Source organism: Nycticebus coucang, chromosome 12 (assembly GCF_027406575.1).
Source record: "Nycticebus coucang isolate mNycCou1 chromosome 12, mNycCou1.pri, whole genome shotgun sequence".
NCBI lineage: Eukaryota > Metazoa > Chordata > Mammalia > Primates > Lorisidae > Nycticebus > Nycticebus coucang.
In genome coordinates this window covers 37,901,900-37,927,462 of record NC_069791.1, presented here as the reverse complement: position 1 = coordinate 37,927,462, position 25,563 = coordinate 37,901,900, and the positions used below count along the sequence as shown (strand labels likewise).

At 38.0% G+C, this 25,563-nt stretch overlaps 1 protein-coding gene across 2 annotated transcripts; it reads right to left on the bottom strand.

The window, feature by feature from the left end:
- Window positions 1-5,093: 5,093 nt before the first annotated feature.
- Window positions 5,094-25,426, bottom strand: LOC128562767 (sulfotransferase 6B1-like). 2 transcript variants are annotated; one of them, XM_053558069.1, is made up of 6 exons: window positions 25,125-25,421; window positions 22,843-23,027; window positions 19,562-19,688; window positions 12,269-12,363; window positions 11,931-12,117; window positions 5,094-7,046 (listed from the first exon to the last, which is right to left on the bottom strand). In XM_053558069.1, exons 1-6 carry the CDS (start codon window positions 25,267-25,269, stop codon window positions 6,925-6,927), a joined length of 861 nt encoding a protein of 286 aa, XP_053414044.1. In that variant the 5' UTR covers window positions 25,270-25,421; the 3' UTR covers window positions 5,094-6,924. The 2 variants fall into 2 exon arrangements, with proteins under 2 accessions (XP_053414044.1, XP_053414045.1); XM_053558070.1 differs by lacking the exon at window positions 5,094-7,046 and adding an exon at window positions 8,264-9,230 and having other exon boundaries at window positions 25,125-25,426.
- Between the last annotated feature and the right edge of the window lie 137 nt (window positions 25,427-25,563).

Sequence of the window (25,563 nt, the reverse complement as noted above, 5' to 3'; positions counted from 1 at the left end):
GCCTAATAACTTCAGTTGAAATCAGAAGCTGAGTTCTCACAAAACAGGGTGGTTGACCTTTACTGTGTGAGCAAAGGAAGGATGACATGAGATATTTATTGAGTTAGCTAGATATTTATTGAACTGCCTTTTGGAGAGAAATTAATGTTACCCATATTAATTTGTATCAACATATTAATACAAATTAATAATTTTAATACTAAAATGTTTCTGTCTGGAGTGAGTAAACCCCTCCATGTCATTTTCTAGCTCAGCTATATACTACCTACCTAGCACGATGCAGCTGGTCACGCTAATTTATTATAATTCAAATTCCCTTTAGGCCAGCTAATCAGAAGTATAAAACCTGGCTAGTCATCATGACAATGCTCTTTCCTTGCCCGAGTGTCCCTTCAGTTGTCATTTATACAGATCCTGGTAGACTGTGAAACATTCACACGATGAAAGAGCAATATAAATAATTGAGAACATCTACAGACCTATATTTTCGCATCTTTATTTGACCAAATTTGATACTATAAATTAATATAAACCGGTGAAATAAATAGCTAACTTGAAATGATCCTATTTTTAAAAATATGCACGTGCATACATGTTTATCATAGACACAGATTGGTTCAGTTTTGTACTTCTGTTGTTTACAGTTTTGGAATTCCCTTTTCATCTCAGGAGTAATGATAAGACAGCCATTCAACAACTGAGGATTAGAAACCCTAATAGCTGTATAGCAATATTCATGAGGATTTTAAATTACTAATGATTATATCACAAATGAACAAAAAAATGCTCAAATTTATTTACTCAAATCTGTTTAGTTATAGCTAGAGATTATATTTCTCATACTTTGAAAAGGTGATAATGCGACCAGCCATATACACCAGAGCTGGTGGGTTCTAATCCACCCCGGGCCTTCCAAACAATAATGACAACTACAACCAAAACATAGCCAGGCGTTGTGGCCAGTGCCTGTAGTCCCAGCTACTTGGAAGGCTGAGGCAAGAGAATCATTTAAGCCCAGGAGTTGGAGGTTGCTGTGAGCTGTGAGCTGTGAGCTGTGAGCTGTGACGCCATGACACTCTACCCAGGGCGACAGCTTGAGGCAAAAAAAAAAAAAAAAAAAAAAAGGTGATAATCCAAACTGTCCTTATCTGAATGGGGCACAGTGTTTACCTGTAACTAGATTTGTTTTTTTTGTGGTGGGCAGGGAAGTTGAGGCTCTTTGATTTACTCCTGTGTCCCAAAATGGCCATAAGGACTGTTTCCTGCTTACCCCTCTGCTGACTGAAAATTCCGCCCAGGTCTGTACGTGTACAGGAAAAGGACCAACAATTCTTTTATTAAACTAATGTAAAAATAAGTAAAACCAATGCAAATATTATTTAAATGCTACATTTTTCCTGTTTGATGCCAATTTTCAGTTACTCAGCTTTAACTGGTATTTTATAAATGTGTGAATGAGCTGCTTAAAGACAAAAAAAATTATAATCTTTTCCATTTTAAGGGGAAATTACTAAAAACAACAACAAAAAGGAATTAGACCACATTGTGTGAACTGTACTGACATCTCCCCCAGATGTGTTTATCATACAGGGGGTATCTACAGACTAGCCTTATAATTTATAATTCATTTTTCTTACCTTTATGTTTGAAGGAGGATCAGTAAAGTCTTTCATGATCAGAATGGTTATGAGAAATTAAAAAGCAAGAATCAATAGTATATTGTGACTGGTTTGAATTGGAAAGTGGAGGAAAGCTAAGAATTAAACAACTCTCAGCATTCATGCCTACAGGACCAGGAAGTTGAGCAGTCAATAAAGAAACAGGAATGTGTTCATTCATCCTGTAAGGCATGCATTGATTCATTCATTTTTCCATTCAACACACACTTACTGAACAATTTCTACATGCAATACCCGGCGTCAGTTCCCAAAGAGGCTTCTTACAAGTTCTCTGTGTGTTTACCAGAAAATAAAGAAGAAAAAACTTGCAGAATGTGAAACAGTTAGTTAATAATGGAAGGGAACATATGATTAAGTTTAAAAAAAAAAGGATTGACTAATGCAGACATGAAGTACTAGGAGAATACAAAAATAGGATCAGTGTGGGTTGCACTATTGGAACTGAATTTTCAAGAAGACATAGAGTTTAAGCTGGTCCATGAACTCAACTCACAACCAACATTTGTTAAATATCTATTATGAGTGTGGTACCAGGCTAGGTGTGGTGGGGGATACAAAAATGGATGAGACGTGCACTTGGGCAAGAACATTACAAAGTAGAATGGAAGAGGGACATTTACCTAATCACACAAGGCTTGGATGGTTAAGTGTGGAAAGGGAAACACAAATGAAGAGACGGAGAGTCAATGAGGATGAAATAGAAAATAACAGGGGCAAGGACTGCGGGTTGTCAGAGCAGGTTTTCCTAGAGCTGATGTTAAATGACTAGAGGGTGAAATGCCTCTCAGGAACAAGCAAATGCTTAGAAGTGAGAAAGTTCCAGCTAATGAAATGTAGAAGCATCATTAGGCTTAAGCAATTACATATTGACTACAAAGGAGCAGGGGAGGGTGGGGAAGTGGAGGAGGAAAGTAAAAAGTAAGTGACAGAGGAAATCAATAGGTAAATAGTGGAAGGTGGTTTGGAACAGGAAATGTGTATTCAGTTGTTTTATAAGTTCCAAGGAAGTGAAAAAGCAAAGTGGTAGGTCAGAGTTCAGGGGGAGAGATCCCTTCCGAAAGGGTACTACTCCAGTGTGTGTAGGTCCCATGGTGATAGATCTGCAGCCATCTGCAGGATCCATTGATGTAGCCCACCTGGATGGCTTGACTGGCTATTGTTTTCACTGTCTCAAAAATGATCCAGGAAATGAGCAAAGGATGAATAGTAGGACTGAAATGAACTTACCAGAGTCTATTTGTACATCCTCCAATCCTGTTCTGCCTTCCAGAAGCAGAGCCACTCATAGTAGTTAAAGTAGTGAGTTAAAGAAGGTGAGGCCAAGTGTGGTGGCTCAAGCCTGTAACCCTAGCACTCTGGGAGGCCAAGGTGGGAAGATTGCTTGAGCTCAGGAGTTTGAGATCAGCCTGAGCAAAAGTGAGACCCTTCCTCTACTAAAAATAGAAAAGTTAGCCAGGTGTTGTGGTATTCGCCTATAGTCCCAGGTACTAGGGTGACTGAGGCAGGAGGATTGCTTGAGCCCAGAAGTCTGAGGTTGCAATGATCTACAATGATACCACCATACTATAGCTGGGGTGACAGAGAGACAATGTGTCTCAAAAGAAAATAAAATTAAAAGTTAGAGGAGGTGGCATTCTCCCTAAATGTAGAAATGCCCATTGATTAACAGTAACTGATATTTTTGGCAGCTAAAAGAAAAAACAAGTGACCACTTAGGGATATTCTTTAGTTGTGTTTTGGCCTCTTCAATGAAAGAATCATTGACAGTTTATAAAGCTATATTTGTGTACACCAAGACAAAACACCTGGGTATTGTCTATTAGTGGTATTGAACTCATGGATACAGAATAAGCTTTAATACAACAATTTTTCTAGACTTTCATCCTAGAAACATTAACCAAGAAAGGGATTTTAAAACTGATTATTAAAACTCTTTTATGAAAGGAAAGAAGGAGAGGCTAAGGATAATTTTTAATATCATATATAGTTAAATATCATTACACTGTTTGAATAGAAGCCAAGCCACCTACATTTACTGTGTGCTCTGACTTGCCAGATAACTCCCTCTTGATTTCTATCCCAAACTATCTCAGCCACTATCAGAAGTTCAAGATTCCCAGGTCATAAATCATCATACAGATGCTCCTTTCCATAACGTTCTGTAAATCTTTGGATCTAATGCAGTCTTCCATTGGATCCCACGGAACAAAATGGCAGTCATCAAAGAGATTCTTATCCAACCAACCATCACTACTGGTGTCTGATATCAGAGACACTTAAAATAGTGTGGCCCAAACAGAAGTCTTTTTGCACACATTTCCTCCCCATGCCTCAAATCATTCTGCTATCAAGCCTTAACAGCTACATAAATGTCACCATCAGATTCTGCTCAGTTGATTAGCCAACACTCTGGGCTTCCTTATCTATTCCTTTCTGTCTCTGATTTCTAGTTTAGATTATCAAGCTCAATATCCACATTATATCCTGAAACTGTCCATTCCTCATCATGTCCACCACTACAGTCATAGTCCAAGCCCCCTTCTTCTCCCACCCATAGTTCGGTAGTAGCTACTTATCCACCTCTGCCCTTGATGCTGTAGGTCCATTCTTCATCTGGTAGTCATAGTGATCTATTGAAAGTGTCTATCAGAATGCCTCACTCCCCTGTGGAAAACCATCCACCTAGAATGAAATCCAAACTCCTTTCCATGCTTCCAAGCCAACTAACCTCCTACTCACCATTCACAATGGAACTTCTCTATCACTCAGGGACTTCAGCCAACCCACCCCACCCCCACAGCTAAAGCAGCTCTGTAGTCACTGCTTACTCTATTGCCTTACTTTATCTTCTTTATAGCACATATTAGTGCCTGACATATCTCCATATGTCCTATATTTACTTTTTAAAAAAATTATATATCACCCCCTATAGAAAGTTAGCATCATTTTTTAAATTTCAGATTGACCTGAGGGTATAAATGTTTAGGTTACATTGTTTTTGTTTCTAAGACAAAATTCAAGTTGCAGTTGAGCCCTTCACTCAGGATGTGTACTGTATACCCTAACATTGCACATATTAGGTGAGAACTTGCCAATCACCCTCTGTCCTCCCCTTTTCTTTCCCTTCCCCTCCCCCTCAGAATGTAAACATCTTGAGAGCAGGGACTCTTTCAATTTCATCATGGGTCCCGGCAGTGTAAAATAGAACCTGACATGCAGAAGCTACTCAAATATATTTCTGACTGATAAGAAATTGAGAATTAAGGTCCTTGGCTATATCTTTAGATTATTGACCTTAAGCAGTTCATTATCAAAATTGGATTATAATATCCCAAAGGTACCTTACAGAGCTGAAATCCTAGAATGTCACCAAATAGAGTCCTTCCAGTTCTTTCAATTTCAATGATCATTTTAATGTTGAAAAAAGACAATATAGGCTCATGGGATTTGGTTCCCCTAACACTTCAGTCATTGTTGTCTTCACTTGCTACCCTCTTTAGATACTCTGACGGTTTTGTCATTTCCTGAACCACAACATCAGGTGCAAATGATTTTAGCTCCAACATGAAGACTTGATCACACTCAATTGCATTTTGCAAAACACAGTTACTTAAGAAAGGGAGATGTCCAAGTAAATGCTATGACTATTAATTTTCAAAAAAAAAAACTGAATTGCTTGAAGCCAACAAGAATATATCGTATTTACAACAAACATATACATATATAAGATTTATGAAGATCTAATTTCTTACCAAATTGTGATAAACCTGATACAAAAGACTCCAACAAATTTGGAGTCCTACTAAGATTCACAATACATTAAGGTACAAAATCAAAGCATTTAAAACAACTAACTCAGCCTGTTTCTTTAAGTTCAGAGCTCAGAGTCATATACAATATAAAATTTTTATTTCCCATTAAGCTTTGAGTTACATATTATGACAAATGTAAACAATATGATCTAATTTATAGATTACCATTTAGGTAATAAATACTCTTTTTTAAAACAAATACTCTTAAAATAAGTTTACTGAAATTTTATCACAGAGTCCTCTAGGCTAAAGCTATAGAAACATATTCATTATAGGAGAGAAAGAATTATAGACATTGTATCACTGTTAGAAATGCTTTTGGGAGAATGCATATATATTCGAAATACTGCAAAGAATCATAAACACTTCAAAGAAAATTATGCTTTCAAAACTGAAAAATAAGAAATTTTGTAATTGAATTGACTTGATTAAAGATAAAGTAAATAAATTGTGACAAGAAAATGTAATGTGAAAGAGTATCTTCATTTTTCTTTCTCACCAAAATGTTGGAATGTGATTATTTCACATCATTTACCTGAGTGGTTTCCACCTTAGTAGAATCATATGTTACCAAAAAGTTGGGACTTGTCCCTAAGACCATATCAGAAGAGTAAGGACAAGTGGTTTGAAGAGAAGGAAAGAGAAGTTCATTATTGATGGGTTGTCAGACTCCTATCTTAAAGTGCCAATGTCCTGCCTCTAAGCAGAAATACAGAGATTTTAAAGGGAAGGTTTTTTAGCTTTAGGCTATTGCTATTCAACCATATTTGGTGGTTCTGATTCATCTCATTTAACCAAGCCAATCTTGTAACCTCTGCTAGAACAATTCCTGGAGCCACATCTCCTGGTACAAAAAGCAAAGGACACACCCATTGCCCCTGGCCTGAGGCAGGGATGCAGGTTTTAATTCCTCAATAGAGTAGGGGAAGTTTTAGTGAGATGAAAACATTTTTACCCTTTTTCAGGCCATTACCCCATTATAGTTTTGATGGCACTTGAGACTATTTCTACACAGGCATTAGGGAATACTAAAATAAAAATGTTTGTCTAGAGATCATAATCATCCAAATGGGCAGAACATAAATTCTTGCCAGACATTTGTTATTTTTGAAACCCTTCACCTCTATTGTTATACGTGGATGCAGCTTTTAGAACACTTAAAATAATATGCTCTTTCTCAATAGAAGTAATCACCTTGCTACACTGAACATCCTAAAAGCAGATATACAAATCAGCCATTCAAAAATGTTATACTTCCTTTTATGAATAATTCTCTGCTATCACCAAATATAATAGTCTCTTACACATGACATTCATAAAGTGTCTGTTTCTCACAAAAAAAAAAAAAAATGGATTCCACATTGGAGGAAAACTTTTATGTATTCTCCAAGCATGGAATTGTGTAAACTAAAAACTGGTTTCATTGCCCAATTCTATTTAAAGTAATCTTCAAAGTGCCTTGCCAGTTCACTGTGTTTCATTCTCTGTGTGAATAGTTCATCAAATACTCTCTTCTGCTTTGAAGTAAAGTAGTTTATCCAATCACCCACTGCACCTGGAAAAATTGGAAATGTATTAGATAAGAACAAATTTAAATGTATTGTATTTGCAAAAGAAATCTGCCAGCTTTATAATAAAATGTGATCATTTGGTATCTCTTGGTGTTAAGATGATAGGGGATTATTTTTCATTTGCTGATTTGTTTCTAACTTCTTCTGCAATGATTATGTGTTAATTTATGCTATTTAAAAAGTTATTTCTTAAAAATGAAGGCAGATTTTAAAATACGTAAGTGTCATAGGTTTTACTATATCTGGCAAAGACATTTCTCCCCTAAACGTGACAAAAACATAAAGCAGACAGTGTGGACATGATGATGTTTCATTTATTTCCCTCCCTGTACATCTCCACGGCAGACGCTGAGCTGATAACATACTCTAGGGGTAGGTAATTGGTCTTATTTTAAAGACATTTATTTTATAAAGTTGATAAGATAATTGAAAACATAAAAACCAAGTTACATAATTATCAACACAAGTTATAGGTACTTGGTGATTGAGATAAGATACATACTTCACATAGTCTATAAGACTCTCCTGATTGTACACATGGCCCTCAGCTTTGGCCACAAGGTCAGCCCTCAGGGCTGCCTTTTTCACCTCCATATGTGCACTACACCAAACCCCAACCCTGGACCTTGCCCCCAGGATCTTTTGCCACTTCTGGTCTCAGAAGCTTTATCCCTGAGGTCTACATGCACCTCCCTTACAAGGCATATACATTTATTCTCTACCGTCTCTTTTTCCCAGTTTCTTTACCTCTCTCAGCCTTCACAACATTGAAAAAAAATCATCTCCTTGCTCTGGAGTGGACTTTGGCTTAAGGGAATGTTGTGGCGGTGTGATTCTCTATTCAGGTCACTAAAACTTTCTCCGTATCAGCAAGAAGCCTGTTTCACTTCCTTATTCGTGTATTCACTAGAGTAGCAATTTTAATTTCTTTCCAGAACCTTTCCTTTGCATTCATAACTTGGCTGTTTGGTGCAAGAAGCCTACATTTTTGGCCTATTTCAGCTTTTAATATGCCTTCCTCTCTAAGCTTAATCAATTACCAGCTTTTGCTTCAACACAAGCAACATGTGATTCTTCCTTCCACTTGAACACTTAGAGGACATTGTAAGGTTATTAATTGGCCTTATTTCAGTATTATTGTGTGTCAGGAAACAGGGAGGCTCAGAGAGATTGGGGAATAGCTGTTTGATGGAGTAGTCAGAAAACATACAACATTTATTGATTAAATTCACTATCACATATGGGCGTAGTTAGTGGCACCTCAAAACAACTACAATAATAATAACATTATTACATTAAAGATCCCTGATCACAGATCAACACAAAATATATAACAATAATGAAAAGGTCTGCAATATTACAAGAACCACCAAAATGTGACACAGAGATACGAGGTCACCACATGCTATTGGATTTATTTAGCAGCAATACACTTGTTTGATGCAGGTTGCCAGAAACCTTCAATTTGTTAAAAAAAAAAAAAGAAAGAAAAAGAAAAGAAAAGAAAACGCAATGTCTTTAAAGTGTAATAAAGCAAAGCATCATTCAACAAGGTATGAATGTGCTTATCATTATTCTTTGGGTTTTCCTAGTTCTCTGTTCAGGTTTCTTTAACAGTTTTCCAGCACCACTGCTGTCTTCCCTCATATGCAGTGACTTTTGTTTACTTGTCTTGTTTCTAATTTTTTCGTTCACTTTCACTGACTTTCTTTTACTTTATGAAAGAGAAAATTGTATTAAAAATAATATATTAGTTGTATATGTACAATATGGAAAATACATGTAAGCAAAAGAAGATTTAAAAATCAAGGAAATATACCCAGATAACAAGACTAACAGATCTGCTGACATACATTCTCCCAAATGTTTTCTTTTGGAAACATACAAATATATAAGCTACATTTAAAAATCACACAATTTGGCTCAGCACCTATAGCTCAGTGGCTAGCGCATCAACCACATACACCGGAGGTGGCAGGTTCGAATCCAGCCCAGGCCTGCCAAACAACAATGACAACTACAATCAAAAATAGCCGAGTGTTGTGATAGGTGCCTGTAGTCCCAGCTACTTGGGAGGCTGAGGCAAGAGAATTGCTTAAGCCCAAGAGTTTGAGTTTGCTATGAGCTGTGATGCCACGGCACTCTACCCAGGGTGACAGCTTGAGACTCTGTCTCAAAAAAAAAGAAAAAAATCACACAATTAATCTTCATTCTTTCTTTCATCATATTTTATATGTATACAATAATAATTATGGTTGGATTGAGTATGATGAACAACCAATGAGTCAAAGAAGAAATAAAACGGAAATTTTAAAATATCTTCAGACAAATGAAAATGGAAACACAACACACCAAAACTTACAGGCTGGGCTGGGCACAGTGGCTCACGCCTATAATCCTAACACTCTGGGAGGCCAAGGCCAGATAATCACTTGAGCTCAGGAGTTAGAAACCAGCCTGAGCAAGACAGAGACCCCTGTTTCTACTAATGATAGAAAAAAAACTAGATGGGCATTGTGGCCGGCACCTGTAGTCCCAGCTACCTGGGAGGCTGAGGCAGGAGGATCTCTTGAGGCCAAGAGTTTGGGGTTGTTGTGACCCATGATGCCACAGCACTCCACCAAGGGTGACAAAATGAGACTCTGTCTCAAAAAAATAAAAATAAATAAAAATAAAAACTTATGGGATGCTGCAAAAGCAGTACTGTGAGGAAAATTTATAACTATAAAAATAGACAAAAAAAAAAAAAAAGAAGAAAGATGGCAAATAAACAACTTTACACCTCAAGAAACTAGAGAAAAAGAACAAGCCATAACAAAAGTTAGCTGAAGGAAGGGAATAATAGAAATTATAAACAAAATAATCAAACTGAAAAAAAAAATCCACAAAACTATGAGTTGGCTTTTGAAGATAAGCAAAACTGTCCAACTCTGCTAGACTAAATAAGAATAAAAGAGAGAAGACAAATAAATGAGACTGTTTGAATTCAGATCTCAACTCTACTTTTTATTAGTTTTGTGACTTTGGGCAACTTATTCAGGTGTTTGATGTCTCAGTGAAAGGTAGATCGTGTGAATACCATCCTCAAATCTGTGGTCACATTTAAGTAAGTTAAACCAAGTAATGTGCCTGGCACATAAGAAACACTCAGGAAATGCTAGGTATTCTTATATTATTTTCTGTAATTTTCAGTAATTTAAGTTTCTGATTAGTGGTTATGTGAGTGCATACTAGATTTTCATTACAGTAAGCAACACTGTAACATGCATCCTGTCCATACACTTTTCCCTGCTCCTGCAATTCTCCCCTAACTTTCAACATGTATGGGCCCTGGGACTTGTAATGCTCATTTCCTTACTTGTCACCTACCTGTGGTAGACTAGAGTTAGCAAGTTTATTTTCACTGTTAACTTTCTGGGCTTAGACTCAGCACAAGGAAAACAATTATGAACGGAATTCAAATGCATTAGAATGAATGCTTTCATTTATTTATTTATTTTATTTGAGACAGAGTCTCACTACATCACCTTAGGTAGAGTGCTATGGCATCACAGCTCACAGCAATCTCCCCAAATTCTAGGGTTTCAGTGATTCTCTTGCCTCAGACTCCCAAGTAGCTGGGACTACAGGTGCCCCCCACCACGCCTGACTAGTTTCTTGTTGCAGTTGTCCTTGTTTAGCTGACCCAGGCTGGGCTCGAACCCGCCAGCCTCGGTGCATGTGGCTGGCACCCTAACCTAATAATTTGCAAAGTTAACACAGTATCTGCTCTATACGAATTGGCAAGTCTTTACTTCAGAGTGAATTAAATCCAGTTGGGCCAAAGAAGGAAAACAAATATGGGTTTTCTGGTAAGAAACCTGAGTATATCAATGCAGAAAAGTTTGCCTTTGTTAAGTTATATTAAAATATTTTCCCCCCAGATCTGGATAAAAATTTACACAGAACAATTTTATATTTAGAGGTACCTAACTTACTTCTATGTTAAACCTCAGGTATTAGTGGGAAAAGTTTATCTCCTTTATATGTTTCCATGCGGACAACTTCCTTAGATAACAATCCCAGCTCCCCTCCCAACCCCTTACTTAGTTCTGGAGGGTGATTTTTCTGATTGGTGAGTTTGGAGAAATGCACTGAGCATACTCCCTAGCTCCCTTCTGTCTCCTAGAGAGAGTGAGTGTCCTTAGCCCCACCACACTCCAGTGGCTGTCCCAGTGAGGAAGAGGACTGCTTTCGATTTGCTGTGACTAAGTGGGTAAGTTTATAATTCAAGGTAATATTAGCAAAGGGACCAGGCTGCAGACCTGAGGTGCATTCTTCAAACTGCCTTATTGTTTCCATCTGTTTGTTCTGTGTGCATCTCCCTCTTGATTGCCTCATAAGGGGGCATGGAAATCTCAACTCTGAACGGAATACAATTCAAGAATGTCATTCAATTAACCTTCACTAAGGGGTGACGAGATGCAATCCATTGTGCAAGATATGAAGTACGTGAAGATGAAATGAAAAACTAAAAATGGCAAAAGATTAAATCTGATGAACACACGTGTACAAAGGGAAGTGAAACTATGGAAATTAAGCAGCAAATGGACGGATGAGGGAGAGGGGCAAAAACCTATCTAACAGATACAATGAACACTCTCTGGGTGACACATTTGAATACTATCTGATGGGCACATTTACAACTCTGGTTCAAACATGAAAAAAATAGATACACGTGAACAAGAACATTTGTACCTGGGACATAGTTTGAAATAAAAAAAGAAAGAAAAGAAAATCCTACAAAAAAAAAAAAAAAAAAAGTCGGGGGGCAAAATAAGCTGCTTCCAAATTTGAGCCCCAAAGTACCATCTGGCTTTCTGGCTTACCTTTCCTAAAGACCAGGTTCCTGTTAGATGTCAGAGCACAGATGGTGTGATTTGTATCATGATTTTCTTTGGCTGCATTGTGTTTCATTTCATTAAATGATGTTTTCCAAGCAATCTTATTAATTTCACTGTCACTCACGTTTATATCAAGGAAAGTAGTCATTTTCTTTATGCTTTTAGAAATATCCTGAGCAAGAAGCAAATAAAAAATAGGTAAAACTCTTATCAAAACACCAAACTCCTTCCCTGAAACCTAAAAGCTGAATTCATTAATTGATTTCCTGTTTTACCTTAATATAATTTAAATGTTGATTGTCAAAACATTTGGGAACACTTACTTTTTTCATTTCTTCATAGGATATTATTAGGATGTTTTTATTGTCTTTGTGCTTTTCCCAGCCTAAAACATGATCAAACCAGGATCCATACACCACTGGAAGAAAAGTGAATTGTCGGGTTAATGTTAAACATGGTGGCTTTGCGTCTCTGGGTTCTCCTTACTTCAAAGAAGAAGTCAAAGTAAGGCTCAGACATAGACTCTGGAGTGACAGTTCTCCCTATAAGAGCTCAATGCCACTATTGTTTCAACTAAATACAATCTTTTGATATGAACTTGGAGGATGGCCATGTCTTTTATAAGCTTGGTGTTTTATCTCCTCTTTCTAGCAAATATTCTTCTACCATTTGAAAAAAAAGGCAATAAAAATAAAAAGGTACATATTTTTCTAATAATTTTATTCTGATTACTGCTTTGGCTCTTAGGAGAAATAGGGAAACATTTAGAATTTATCATTTTCTTCCGGAAATGTGACATGTTTTTCATAATTATAGGCTCTTAGCATAAAAAGTTTATAAAATTCTATTAAAGAAAGATTCTAATCACTTAGTTTAAGGCTGAAAAATATAATCTTAGGGATTTATCTGTAGTTTTTTTTTTTATCTCTTTATTGTTGTTAAATAACAGTCTTAGAAAACTTCCAGGACTTAGAAGTAAAATAATGTCATGAAAAATTACCTCCTCAGCAGTGATGATTAAGAATCAAAAGTGAGCAACTTCTTGTCATCACAAAAAGTCAACTAGCTTGAAATCTAAAGTATAAAACATAGTAATTTAAAGTACTACATATACATCATTCCATGCAACTTATTATCCAAGGTTTCAATTCTACCTAACGCCCCAAACATAAAAGAGCTAATCTACTAGTGATTTTCAGAAGATCTGCTGATTTTTGATTCATTGAATAAACATCTATTAAGCCATTAGTGTCTTCCAGACATCATGGCACACATTTCAAACATTAAAGCTTTGAATAAATTGAAATGTAATTACCTCCAAACTAACTGCAATTTCTCATGGCTTCTGCTTTTGAAGAAACAAAGGGCAAGAAAATAACCATAATGTATTTTTAAAACAGGAATTTCCCAAACTACTGAGGTGCCATTTAAGAGCCCTGTCCCAGGGGCCCACAGGTTATATGTTATAAGAACAGGTTCTTGAAAAAGCTGACCTGTTACAGTCTGTAGTTATCAGTCGTCTTAGGCTGTTTCAGTGACTTACGTAATACCTTGTCTTAGAATTACCCAAATTACCATGTCACTGATAAGAGGTTCATCTTCTAAGAATGGCCAGTTTTTTTCCCAGATGTAAACACTGGTGAGTGGGAAGACTGGTCTCCCATTTTAATGTTTCAGTAGGAAATGCCTCAAAATAGATTTAAGGATGAACTTTTGGAGCCATAGCCAGATGGTAAGTTGAGAGCCAGCTATTCTATTATTAACTAATTCATTCATACCTCACCTTGTTTCAAAAAGACTTAAACTAGCCAAAAGAACTTAAAGAAGTTGGCTGCTTGTTCCTTCCTTACTAGGAAGTGTACTAAAAAGAAAGACTGTTAATATATTTGAAAAGATTTTTTAAAGGGTTAAAATTTTAAAATGATAGTTTTGATAAATCAGAATCTCCACTGTCCAGTTAGTTGTATACCTGTGGCTTTATAGCTTCCAAAATAGAAATATGAAATGGTCCTTTTCTGGGAAATGGTTTTCTCCAAATTCTTTTGTTATGAAAAGTTCAGCACTTGTCCCTGAGGCTGCATGAGAAGAATCAGAATAACTGGTTTTAGGAAAAGGAAAGAGAAGTGTATTAATTTGCTGGCAAATGAGGATGATGGTCAACTCCCATCTTAAAGGGCCGTTGTCCTGTCTATAAGCAGAAATGCAGAGCTTTTAAAAGGACTTTTCAGCTTTGGTCTATTGCTATTTAATTACAGCATCTCCAGTGAAGATAACCTCATGACCTCTTGCCAGAATACCTTCCTTGAGCCACTTCCTGTGGGTACAAAGAACAAAAAAACACTCTCCTACCCCTCTGAATTACAGCCTTGAGCAGGGATACAGATTTTTTTAATTCCAAAAAAAAGTGTGGTGGGGGTTAAAGAGACAATTTATAAAACATTTTACCCTGTTTCAGGCCATTCCCTCTGTTACACTTTGGTTAAGCATAGAATTATCCCAGCACCTCCTAGCCTTGATGTAAGCCTCAATCGACCTTTCTCATCTATCCAAAGTGACTCCGTCCCTGAGAGCCCCTTCAAGGAAATTAAAAATCTTTTTATGCCAAAATACGGCATTTTGACACTGACAGACTGCAGAAGGCATGAGGTCTTTCTGACCCACTACCTTCACCTCGGACACCCACCACCACACCAGCAACTCTCCTGAATCACTGAAGTTTCTTTACCCATCGGAGATCCAGACCCAAGTAGGAGAACAACTGCTGTTTTCTTCCCTTCCCTGTAAGACCAGGATTGTTACAACACCTGAACAGACTACCTAACAAGATAATTTCCCACCCCTGGGTCTCATTTAAATTCCAAAGAGAATCATTTATTAATCTTGTTCCTTCCATTTGTTCTCTCTAGCAATTCTTTTTTTTTTTTGTAGAGACAGAGTTTCACTTTATAGCCCTCGGTAGAGTGCCGTGGCATCACACGGCTCACAGCAACCTCCAACTCCTGGGCTTAGGCGACTCTTGCCTCAGCCTCCTGAGTAGCTAGGACTACAGGCACCTGCCACAACGCCTGGCTATTTTTTTGTTGTAGTTTGGCCGGGGCCGGGTTTGAACACGCCACCCTTGGTATATGGGGCCAGCGGCCTACCCACTGAGCCACAGGCACCAGCCCCCTGGCAATTCTTTATTGTCTCTCAGTAGAATTCCTCTTTTCCACTCCCACAGCCCATTTTATCAGAAAGGCATATAAGCTTCTGAATCCCAATGGGGAGTTGAGTTTTCATTCTGAAGCTTCCTGTGTATATGTATACATTGAAACAAAGAAGCTTTTCTCTTGTTAGATTGCTTTATCATGAGTTGATTTTTCAGAGAACCTTCCCTTTGCCCCAACATGATGAATAGTGGTTGCTCACTCCTGCCCAGTCCATGTGTTGAAGGGTCTGAAGAGTGAGCCAGAAATCTCACTGCTTCCTGGAAACTCTCCACTCCCACAGAATCCAGGCTTCTTTGAGAATTATGTGACTATCACTCTTTCCCTCCTTATGTCAACCATATGTTGACCTTCTGGCCTTTTCCTTTAGTCCACAGAAGACTCTGACTTTAGATCACAATCTTCTTGCAGTTCATCTCAGGTCTCACCCTCAGCTGGGGAGACTTAAATGAATCCCTTTCATAATACCCTCTTCTGGCCATTTGGTACTTTTCCATCTTTCCTTTCTTTCTCTTGTTCATGCCCTCAACAATTTTCTTGCCAAAACCTTCAACTTTCTTGCCTGTTGATTGCTTATTTCAATCTCTTAACTAGACACCCAGTATTAAATCAAAACACTTCATCTTTTTCTTCTTTTGTGCTGGTGCAGAGCACTGCTGGAGAAATTTATACAACTCTGCATTTACACCAAGGCCACATTAACACAGTCAATGCTTCTCATCAGCTACTTCAAACCTGCCATGCTTTCTGCAAACCTTCTATCCCTCTCCCATATTGGCCTATAATGAGCATCTTAGCTTCAAATTTCTAGAAAGCACTCTGGAGACAGGGTGGTTGTGCAGAAAAGCACCACTCCCTGGGATTCTTTAACATAGGAAACACAGCACTGACATAAGACTTGAGAAGGAGTTATAGGAGAAAAAAAGAACAAAGTGCTAAGATAATAGTTTTCTTGGGATATTAATCTGCCAGGGCTATATTACAACACCACTAATGGTTACTGTTTAACTTGAACAACTAACATGTATTTACGTACTATGTGAAAGGTAGACGATTATATAAATGACTAGCTATCTATGTCTGGTGTACTGTAATCTATAACTTTTATAATGGGCACAGGACATCACGATGCCCCAGTTGTAAAATAATCTCTTTAGACAACCTACTTGCAACATTTCTATCCTGGTGTGAAACTACAGTAGAACATCGGTAAGTTGGCCACTGTAACAAACTGGTGGACACACGGAGGTGGACAACATGAGGAACGAGGCCTGCTGTACTGATAATGTGCATGTGGTACATGTCTGGTCTATGAAAAGTAGGGCAACTTAAGGAGGTGACCAGTGTAGGAAAATAGTCAGCTATGGAGGGTCTACTGTATTTAGAAGTTTTCTGTGTCTGTAGAATTAACAAGTAAGTCTATTTTGAAGGCCATTAGGAATATTTTACCCCAGAATATATTTCTTTGACGTATTTTGAAATGACTGCAATAAGTCCAGAAGACAGAAGAAAGGAGGCAATGTTGTCTTTTGACAGTGGAAATTTTCATCTATAGAGAATCTCCATTAATCCAGCCAGGTCTTTACTTACTCAATCTAGGAAAGATTAACTCATTTCCTTTAAGGTCTGAAAAGAAACATTTACCATCGCTTCTCTTGGAGGCTTGCTCCCTATAAGGTTTCAACATGCATAACATGCCCACCTTGGCTAGCAAACCTTCCTTTCTCCCTCCTATAACCCGTCCTGCCACCAAAAACCAATTTAGCTACAATCCAAGCCCCATTGTTTGAAAACTTCTGTCCCTCACTGAGAAGCTGAGTTTTCACTCTGAAAGCTCCCAGGCAAACACGTGAAATAAATTGGAATGTCTTATTTTCTTCTATTAATCAATCTGCCTTATGTCAGTGATTTTTCAGCAAACCTATATGGGGTCAAAGGCCTTGCTCACTATAATTTCTATAGCAGATTTCAGCCTATCTTAACAAACCTGGGAACAGATCATTCTATTAGTCCTATTTTATATTTGGAATGTAGACAGAATGGTTACACTGCTTGTCCAAAGGCACACAGGAAATGGGTACAGTCAGGACTTGATACCAGGCCTTCCGCCTCCATCGCCTGTTCTTTGTATGAGACCATATTCTCGTTGACAAAAGAATCAACCTTCCCTTCAAAAATTCATTGAAGAACATCTCTGAAACATAGTCACATGCAGGTAACACATACACACACGACCAGGAAAGTAAACTGAAAAGTGAAATTATGGTTCTCATCCAAATAGATTTATTTTAAAATCTTTAGTGATTCAGTGACTATTCCTGGGGGTGAAAGGGTTTGCCCAGGATCAATCACCCAGCTATAGAATATTGGCAAGAAAAATCCAGTAGTTGTAAATAGACTTTTACAACTAAAAGTCTATTTATTCTCCTAAGAAGATATAAAAGAATCACCTGGAATATTTTTCCACCTCCACCCTGCCCCTCCTGGACATTCTGCTATGATTCCTGAGAACATGGTGGTAATAAAGTCAGATGCTCCATGACTGCCGGTGAGCAGCGCTGAGTTCTGACCTTAGCGGGCCTTTCTGTGGATACATGCACAGAAAAGTAATCTCAAGAACAGCAGTGGGGCTAGGCCTACTGTACCCTGCCCTGGTGAGGTCACACCCACAATGTGCTTTGCCTTTTGGTCACTGCACAGTAACAGAGACGTGGTGAAACTAGTTCACGCAGCCATGAGAGAGGGATGCTGAACCGCAGAGCATGATGATGAGAGAGAAAGCAGCATTTCTTGTCATGAGGAAAAGCAGACTCTGTTTTGTTTTTTTTCAATTTATGTATTTAAACCCTGCTCACTCCGAAAATGGAACTGAGGTGGAGTAAGGCATGCTAACTATCTTCAAATATTTAGAACCCTATCATGTGGAAGAAGAATTAATGATCAGAATTTTTTGGGGGGTGGAGGGGACGGATGAATTATGGCTACAGTGGTGAAGGCAAAGAATTTGGAGCTGGCACCTAAATTTAAATCTTGACTCTGCTCCTTGTTACTTCCACATCTGTGACAAGGTTTTTATTTTCCTCACCTGTAAAATAAAGATCATAATATCTACTTCATAGTTCAAGTGAGGAAGAAATGAGATAGTGTTTCCCCAGTACCTAGCTAAGTCTCTAATCATACAATCAGTATGAAGTAGATGATAAGACTGTTTTTTATAATATCTCAGCATTTCCAAGATGCTTTGTAGGGGCAGTGAATCTGTTTACAGAGTTAAGACTTTCAAGCTTAGCCCATACAACCCTGGGGGATGTTGTGGGGTGATTCAAACATCAGATAGGGGTTTTGAGCAGATAAACTCTAACCTGTCACTCTTGAAATCTTATGATTCCACCAAATGTGTGACATTCGTGGAAAGTTAAGGAGGAATATAGATGAGAAAGAGGCAAATTCTTCTTTAGAAGGCATATTCTAGTGGGAATAGAGCAAAACAATGTATAAACCTGTTGCTGGTGGGTTGCCAATGTCCTCAGGTTAAAATTATGCTTGCTGAACAAATAAATGAAAAAAATAACAGTTTAACAATGTGCAGGGAAAAAGACAAAATTAGCAAATAAAAAGATCCACTCTAAGTCCAGTAAGAAATAGGATTTGGGGGGTGGGGTGGGGTACACATCATCTCATCAATTATTTATCTTCTAAAATTTGCATATTTATTTTTGTTTAATGAAAGTATTTGGAACTCAGCATAGTTTGCCTTTTTTCGGTGCTTCAGACACCACTGAGTCGGGGTAAAGGGAATAAATTCGTAGGTGGTGCAGCACCAGCGTGTGCGGGGCAGCTCAGTGACATCAAGTTCCATGATGACATTTTCCAGATAAAGTACTTCCTTTAGTTTCTACAAACTGATTATTTCATAGTTTATTTATTTGTATGTTTGGGGGATTCGTATGTGTGTGTGTGTTTGTGTATTTTTTGCTGATTTGTTTTAATTTCCAGGCTGGTATGTACAGGACACATTTCAGGCTACCTGTTCAGGTTCTAGCTATAAATTTCTATACTCCAATCGGTCCATAACCATGTCACTGAAAAGACTGATACTGTGTGTGCATATACGTATAAAAGACGGATAATGTGTGTTTGTACAGAATTATTCTCTGTTTTGGAAAGGTTAAAATCAGCTCAATAAATGACCATTAATAGGTACTAACCACAGGTAGTAAGAAAGACCATGAAAAAGCAAAGTGAGAAAGAATTTGCTTAACAAAGATAAAAGAATAAGACTAGAATAAGCTAGTTGATGCCCTTCAGAAAACACACAGTTAAGACCCATTTGCACTCTTGGAAAAGTGCTTTCGTGTTGAGTGAGAAAGTCCACTGTACGTTAGGAATGAAAATCATTTTTAGACTTACCATCTCCTCTCAGGAATAGTTCTAAAAATGCAGCCCACGTCTCGATGCAGGGGAGATTAGGGTTATCTCTGTAGTAGTGGAACAGAGAAACAGCTGTATCTTTTGGATTCCTAATGATGTAGATTATCTGTTTAAAAAAATTAATTTATTCTTGGATGGCAATAACCCAAATACAAAACATTTCCTAAAAGAAAGCAGCAGCTGAACTTAACCTGTGCAAATCGCAGTCATTTTTGCCAGCTTCGGCTGATGATTAAACAGAGAGTTAGGCCAGTGTCTCTCAAAACTTAATGGGTGTAAGAATTGTCAGGGGATCATGTGAAAATGCAGATTCTCATTCAGGAGGCCCAGGACGAGGCCTGACATCCTACATTTCCAATAAGCTTCCCGGTGATGCTACGCCGCCAGTGTACCAACCATACTTTTTAAATTTATGCAATAAGTTTGGTCCTATCTTTTAGGGGTTGCCATGGAGAAAACTTTCCTACTCATAGGACAAAATTACTTTTCTAATATCCATATATTATGAAACTGATATACATATAATAAGATTTCTTGCAAATTGTTTATTTTTTGTTTGTTTTTGAGACAAGGTCATGCTCTGTCCCCCTGCTAGAGTGAAGTGGCATCATCATAACTCATTGTAATCACTTCAAACTCTGGACTCAAGGGATCCTCCTGTGTGAGTCTCCTGAGTAACTGGGACTATAAGCACACAGCTTATTTTTTAATTTTTTATAAAGACAGGTCTCTCTATGTTGCCCAGGCTGGTCTTGAACTCTTAACCTCAAGAGAGGCCAAACCACCTTGGCCTCCCAAAGTGCTGGGATTGAAGGCATGTGTGTATACTGCACCCAGCCATCTATTCTTATTTACAGGAAAAATACTATTTGGGCATCTCCTTTTGCTACAATTTAGTCCCCAAAGGAGCAGGGAATCTGAGATATGCTCCCAATTTCTATGAATACTATAAGTGCAACTTAATTCAATTCAATAAATAGGCATTTAGTATCTCCTTTATAGAAGGCAGTGTACAGTGCTCCAGGTCCAAGGAATATAATGATGAGCAAAACAGAAATGGTTCCAGCCCTCTCAAAATTCATAGTCAGGTGAAGAAGGGCAATTACCTTTGAGGGCTATAATCAGAGAAGGATAAGGGGCAGTAGGCACATACATTTAACCACAGAAAGCCAGTGTGACAGGCTGGGTGTGACAAGGCTATCTTTGATCCTAGTCACTACCACACCAGTACCAGATGTTCTACTTGTGTTTAATTGACAGTCAGGGTAAAAAATTAATTGTACTTAGGTAAGAAGGAATTTGCCAAGTCACCCTGAGTCCTGCCTTTCTGTGTCATGTTCATAGTCCAGGGCTGTGTGCTCCTGATGAACAACACCTGCTCTTCTTTCCTTGAGGGATGTAAAGGCCACTGTGTACGAAAGGAATGTCGCCTCCCCCACCACCCCTGCTACCATCATGTCCTCTATTTATCCCAAGAGTGAACTGTGGAAGAACCCAACATATCCTCTAGGCCTCTGAGTGGATCCCCATAACCCAAGACTCAAAGAGCCCAGTTTTAAAAATCCATGGCCTTAACCAAAAAGGATAAAATGAAAGAAATTTAAACCTCAGCCTATCAGTTGGGCCTATTTATTTTGGCATAGAAAATAGTTTTAGGGCCTTCAGAGACCTCCTCCCCCACAAGTTGCATGTCTCTATCCTCTACTGGGGATGACAATGCAACCCACAAAAGCGTATTTCATCGCACAATGTGCTCAAAGAAATCACAAGAATTATTGGAGGGGGTTGGGTGCAATGCAGCAAGTGCAGAGCGGTCCTGTAGGTGTCAAATATTAAACAAAAAATCATGAAATGAGCTGGAAAACATACATTTCCCACCAGAGAGTTCAGAAACAAACAAACAAACAAAAAAGCTGAAATAAGAATTCAGAAGAAAATATAGAAGGCCAAGTCGAGTTGAGAGCTGGCAGGAAAAGACTGGGGGAGGAACGAGGTATCTGACAGGCCAGGCTGGAGCCAGAAAGGCTTGTCCTGTCTGGAGCTCTCAGGGGCCATCGGCAGCAGAGGACAAGTCAGGCTGTCAGGAGTAGGGACAACTGGAGAGGTTCAGTCCCCGGGGAGGGACATCCTGACAGTGCTTTACTTTAAGCCTCTACCCTCAGCATGATGGTTAAGAAGTAACCATAAGTACTTTCTGTACTTATAAAAGGAGAAAAGCCTCCCCTTGCCGTTGTCATGAGCACACGTACAAACACGTAGCTCGATACTCGACAGTCATATAGCTGTCTGTTATCAGTGTGTTTGCATTACCCTGAGTAAGGGTCATTGTGCTTACAGAGGCCTCTGCTCCACCGCTTCTCTCTCTCTCCTCCTCCCCTGCCCTCCCCTGCTCCCCCTCTTCCCTGCCTCCCTCCCTGCCTTAGAAATGGTCTGTCTGAAATGAAAATGATCGGTTGAGTGATCCATCTTCCCCTGTTCTGACAGATTTGCTGGGGATGAAAGCAAATCTCCATGACATTTTCCCTCTGGTTGATGATGTTTACTTTCATGTGGGCAGAAGAGTAGATGGTGTGCACAGAGGCACTGTGGTCGCAGAGCTGCAATCTTAGGAAGATCAGATGTGATTCACACACACTTGACTGGTAGGCTGTTGTGTTTTTATGTTTAGAATAGGCTGACGTCTGAAGAGGTTTCATTACCAGGAGCTTGTTACAGCTGTCATTTGTATCTTGCCTTTGCTGTTCAAGTATCTTCTGCTTCTTCTTTTTTAAAAATATTACTCATGCACACATCTCTAAAGAAAATACAACTCAGCCCTACTGGTAACCTGCAGAAAATCACTTGGCACGTACTACATCTAGTATGTTTTTATGCATGTGCATGCATATTTTAACTAAATTGAGATTAGTCAGTATAAATGGATCTAAAAACATGGCTCTACTTACCCTTACCCCATAAGCATTTCTCTATGAAAAAATAAATTTGAATAAGAAAGATGAAAAATAGAAAATTTTCTTTGAAATTACAATACTTTGTAAATAATAGTGTGTACCCTTTTAAAATGGCTTGCAGTAACTATTCGGGAGTATTTTATAATTTATTTGCTTTTCTTTTCCTATATCATATCTTGCAAATTTGATAGGTAACATAATGAATATAAGTAGCATTTGCTCTGCCACCTTCAAGCCATGTGACAGATTAAGAATCAAAGCCCATTTTTGTCAGACTCCCGACCCTGTGCTCTTTACCCTAGGCCTTACCTTGCATTGGTTTTGTTTAATATTCCTGGGTAGCATGTCATAGCTCAAATGCGTTGGAATTACTCTTCTCTTAGAATACATTTTTAGCTCTTCAAATTTGGAAATGTCTCCAAATTCAATGGGCGATGTTAGAGTAATTTTAGCGTTGGGAATGCTCCCAATGACTTCTGCAACCCAGTGAGTGCCTTCACACAAAAACAAAATAAAATGCAATTTTAATTAAATGTCACTCTTGGTGAAAGGAATATAGAAAGTTGGCATGTCGTAAAAGCAGTGAATAGTATTAATTGTATTAATACTATATAACTGTAGTTATTATTACCTCCTGACACCCACTGAAACTTGTGGAAATATTTGCGATGCCAATTCATTTTATAGGTAGAATTACATTTGAAAGAGCGCAAAGGAGCGTGAACACTGCACGTGCTGTTTCTGTGGGTTGAGATGCTCTTCCATGCTGCGACTCACCCCTGGACCCTTCTGCAAGTGGCAAGTTCACACAGATCTTTCCATGTAAGGTGTGTTCTGGTCCTGCAAGCTTGTGCATCTTCCCCTTGCATAAAGTGTCTCTTCAGTCCCCACCACCTGCAGAGTTGCTCTTGTCCCTGTGTCTCCCCACATGCACCCAGCTCTCCCCTCTGCTGGAATCCACCCCGCGCCGGAGGATAGGTGCCACTCCTCCCGTTCTTATCTGCCCTTTCTCTCTTGAAGATAAACACCGAATCTTATTTTTGTTTATGTGCAGATCAATAGTAGTTACACGAAGCGTCTGCACAATGAATGGATGCTGTTTTCAAGCATCCTAGAAACACAAGACTCCTACCATGGAATCTGGAAGGAAAACAATTTAATGTTCACATGAAGCAAATGGTGAATGTGCACAAGTGTTGTTGATAATAGTAAATTGAGTAGAGAAATAGAAGTTTGCAGGGAGGGAGGGGTACATTTGAAAGCAATGTCTGTTCCCAAAGAGTTTAAATCAGGCCTTATCTTCATTTATCTCATTGTAATTTCCATGAGATAAAATATTAACAAATCTATAGTTGCATGAGTATTTAAACGGTACTCCCATTTGCATTGTATGTCTCAGTATTAAGACCATTTTAAATTATAATGCAAGTCTTAAATATTTATAATTATAGTATTCATATAAATGTGACTCATATAGCAGTGATAGTGGTATTATTTTAACAGAACATACTGATTTATTTTGATGAAGGAGAGGGAATATGCAAAGCTTTGTGGTCCTGAAGGGGACCTCCTAGCACCTTTGCAGATGGCAGAAAATGTCAAATTATAGGCATCAATATATGTAGTGGAAGGCTATTTATGGTGGCTTATATATGGTATAAGTTAGCTACCTGCTCTAAGAACATTTAAAGTGTTATAAATCACTTTCTAAACTAACATGTCATTTAAGATAACATATATTTCCTCACAGAGTAACCTATTACATTTCAACTCTACCCTGAGTTATTTAAGGACAAACAATAGTTCTATGTATACAGATATAAATGCACATACACAGATGTGTGTAGTTTGTATTTATTCTCAAAAAGCACCCTGGAAAAACTGCCCAGTGTGAACTCTGAGTCTTCCTTGCACGGGCCTTTCTGGGCTTCAGATGAGGGAACACAAGGCTCATGCAACTCAAAGGGAGCTCCAGCTCTTATTTGCAGAACTCATTCCAGCAGGTGTGTGCCCATTTCCACATGTCCGCTATTCTGAAAATAGCAGCAAGCGATTGCATAGTATGTACCCTGGACACCTCTCAAAACCAAAATAACAGGCAACTAATTTTGATTAATTATTCATAATAATTATCTCTTCATGGATGTATACTCTTCAAAGTGGGAACAAACTTTGAAGTAAAATACCTTGAACAATAAAAATATTTATGTTTCTTTTAGACTAGAAGAAAAACTATTATTTCTCTAGAAGTCAATCATTAAGTATATAAATCGGACAAACATTATTTCATTACCATTATGTCTGGTGCAAAGTATGATGAGAACTTTATAAGGTTACAGATATTATGCTTATTTTATCTATCAATATCTATATGTCTTCATGAATAAAATGGAAACAAAAATATAGTGATGCTTTACATTTTCCAACTGAATTTCCCACAAGGCACATTTTTAGCTTATTAATATCAAAATTTTTAATTAGCATTCACTGTGGTAAAATTCTGCAAGATAAAGGTTTGGCAAAAATGAATGCTTTATATCTTATTATTATTGCATTTCTATATTTTTAAAGATGTTTTAAAACAAACTTACCAGATTTTGGATATGAAACCAGGAACACATCATCTTCTCTTGCATCAAAAGAATCCAGAGAATTTAGAAGTTCTTCTGAAGACATTGTGGAAAAGAGTATACCCTTGAATTTATGAAGAATATTTAACTGGTTCTGGGATGACATCTTTTGTCAAATCTATCAAAAAGTACACTGGCCTCACACAAAGCACAGAGCAAGTATGGTTCTTGGTCTTTAGCTCAGTGGCTAAGTAACTGTAGAGTAAGCTGGCATTATAAACTGTAAGGGAGCCAAAGTCTACTATGAAAATGATGCTATCTGAATTTTTCTGATAACACTTATTACATAAAGTTTCCTTCAACTGGACACTCAGGAGAGTTTGTATACAAAGCTACCAAGCTATTAGAATGTCATCATTATATAAGGGAACTAAAATTAATCAAATTCTTTGGCCTAGAT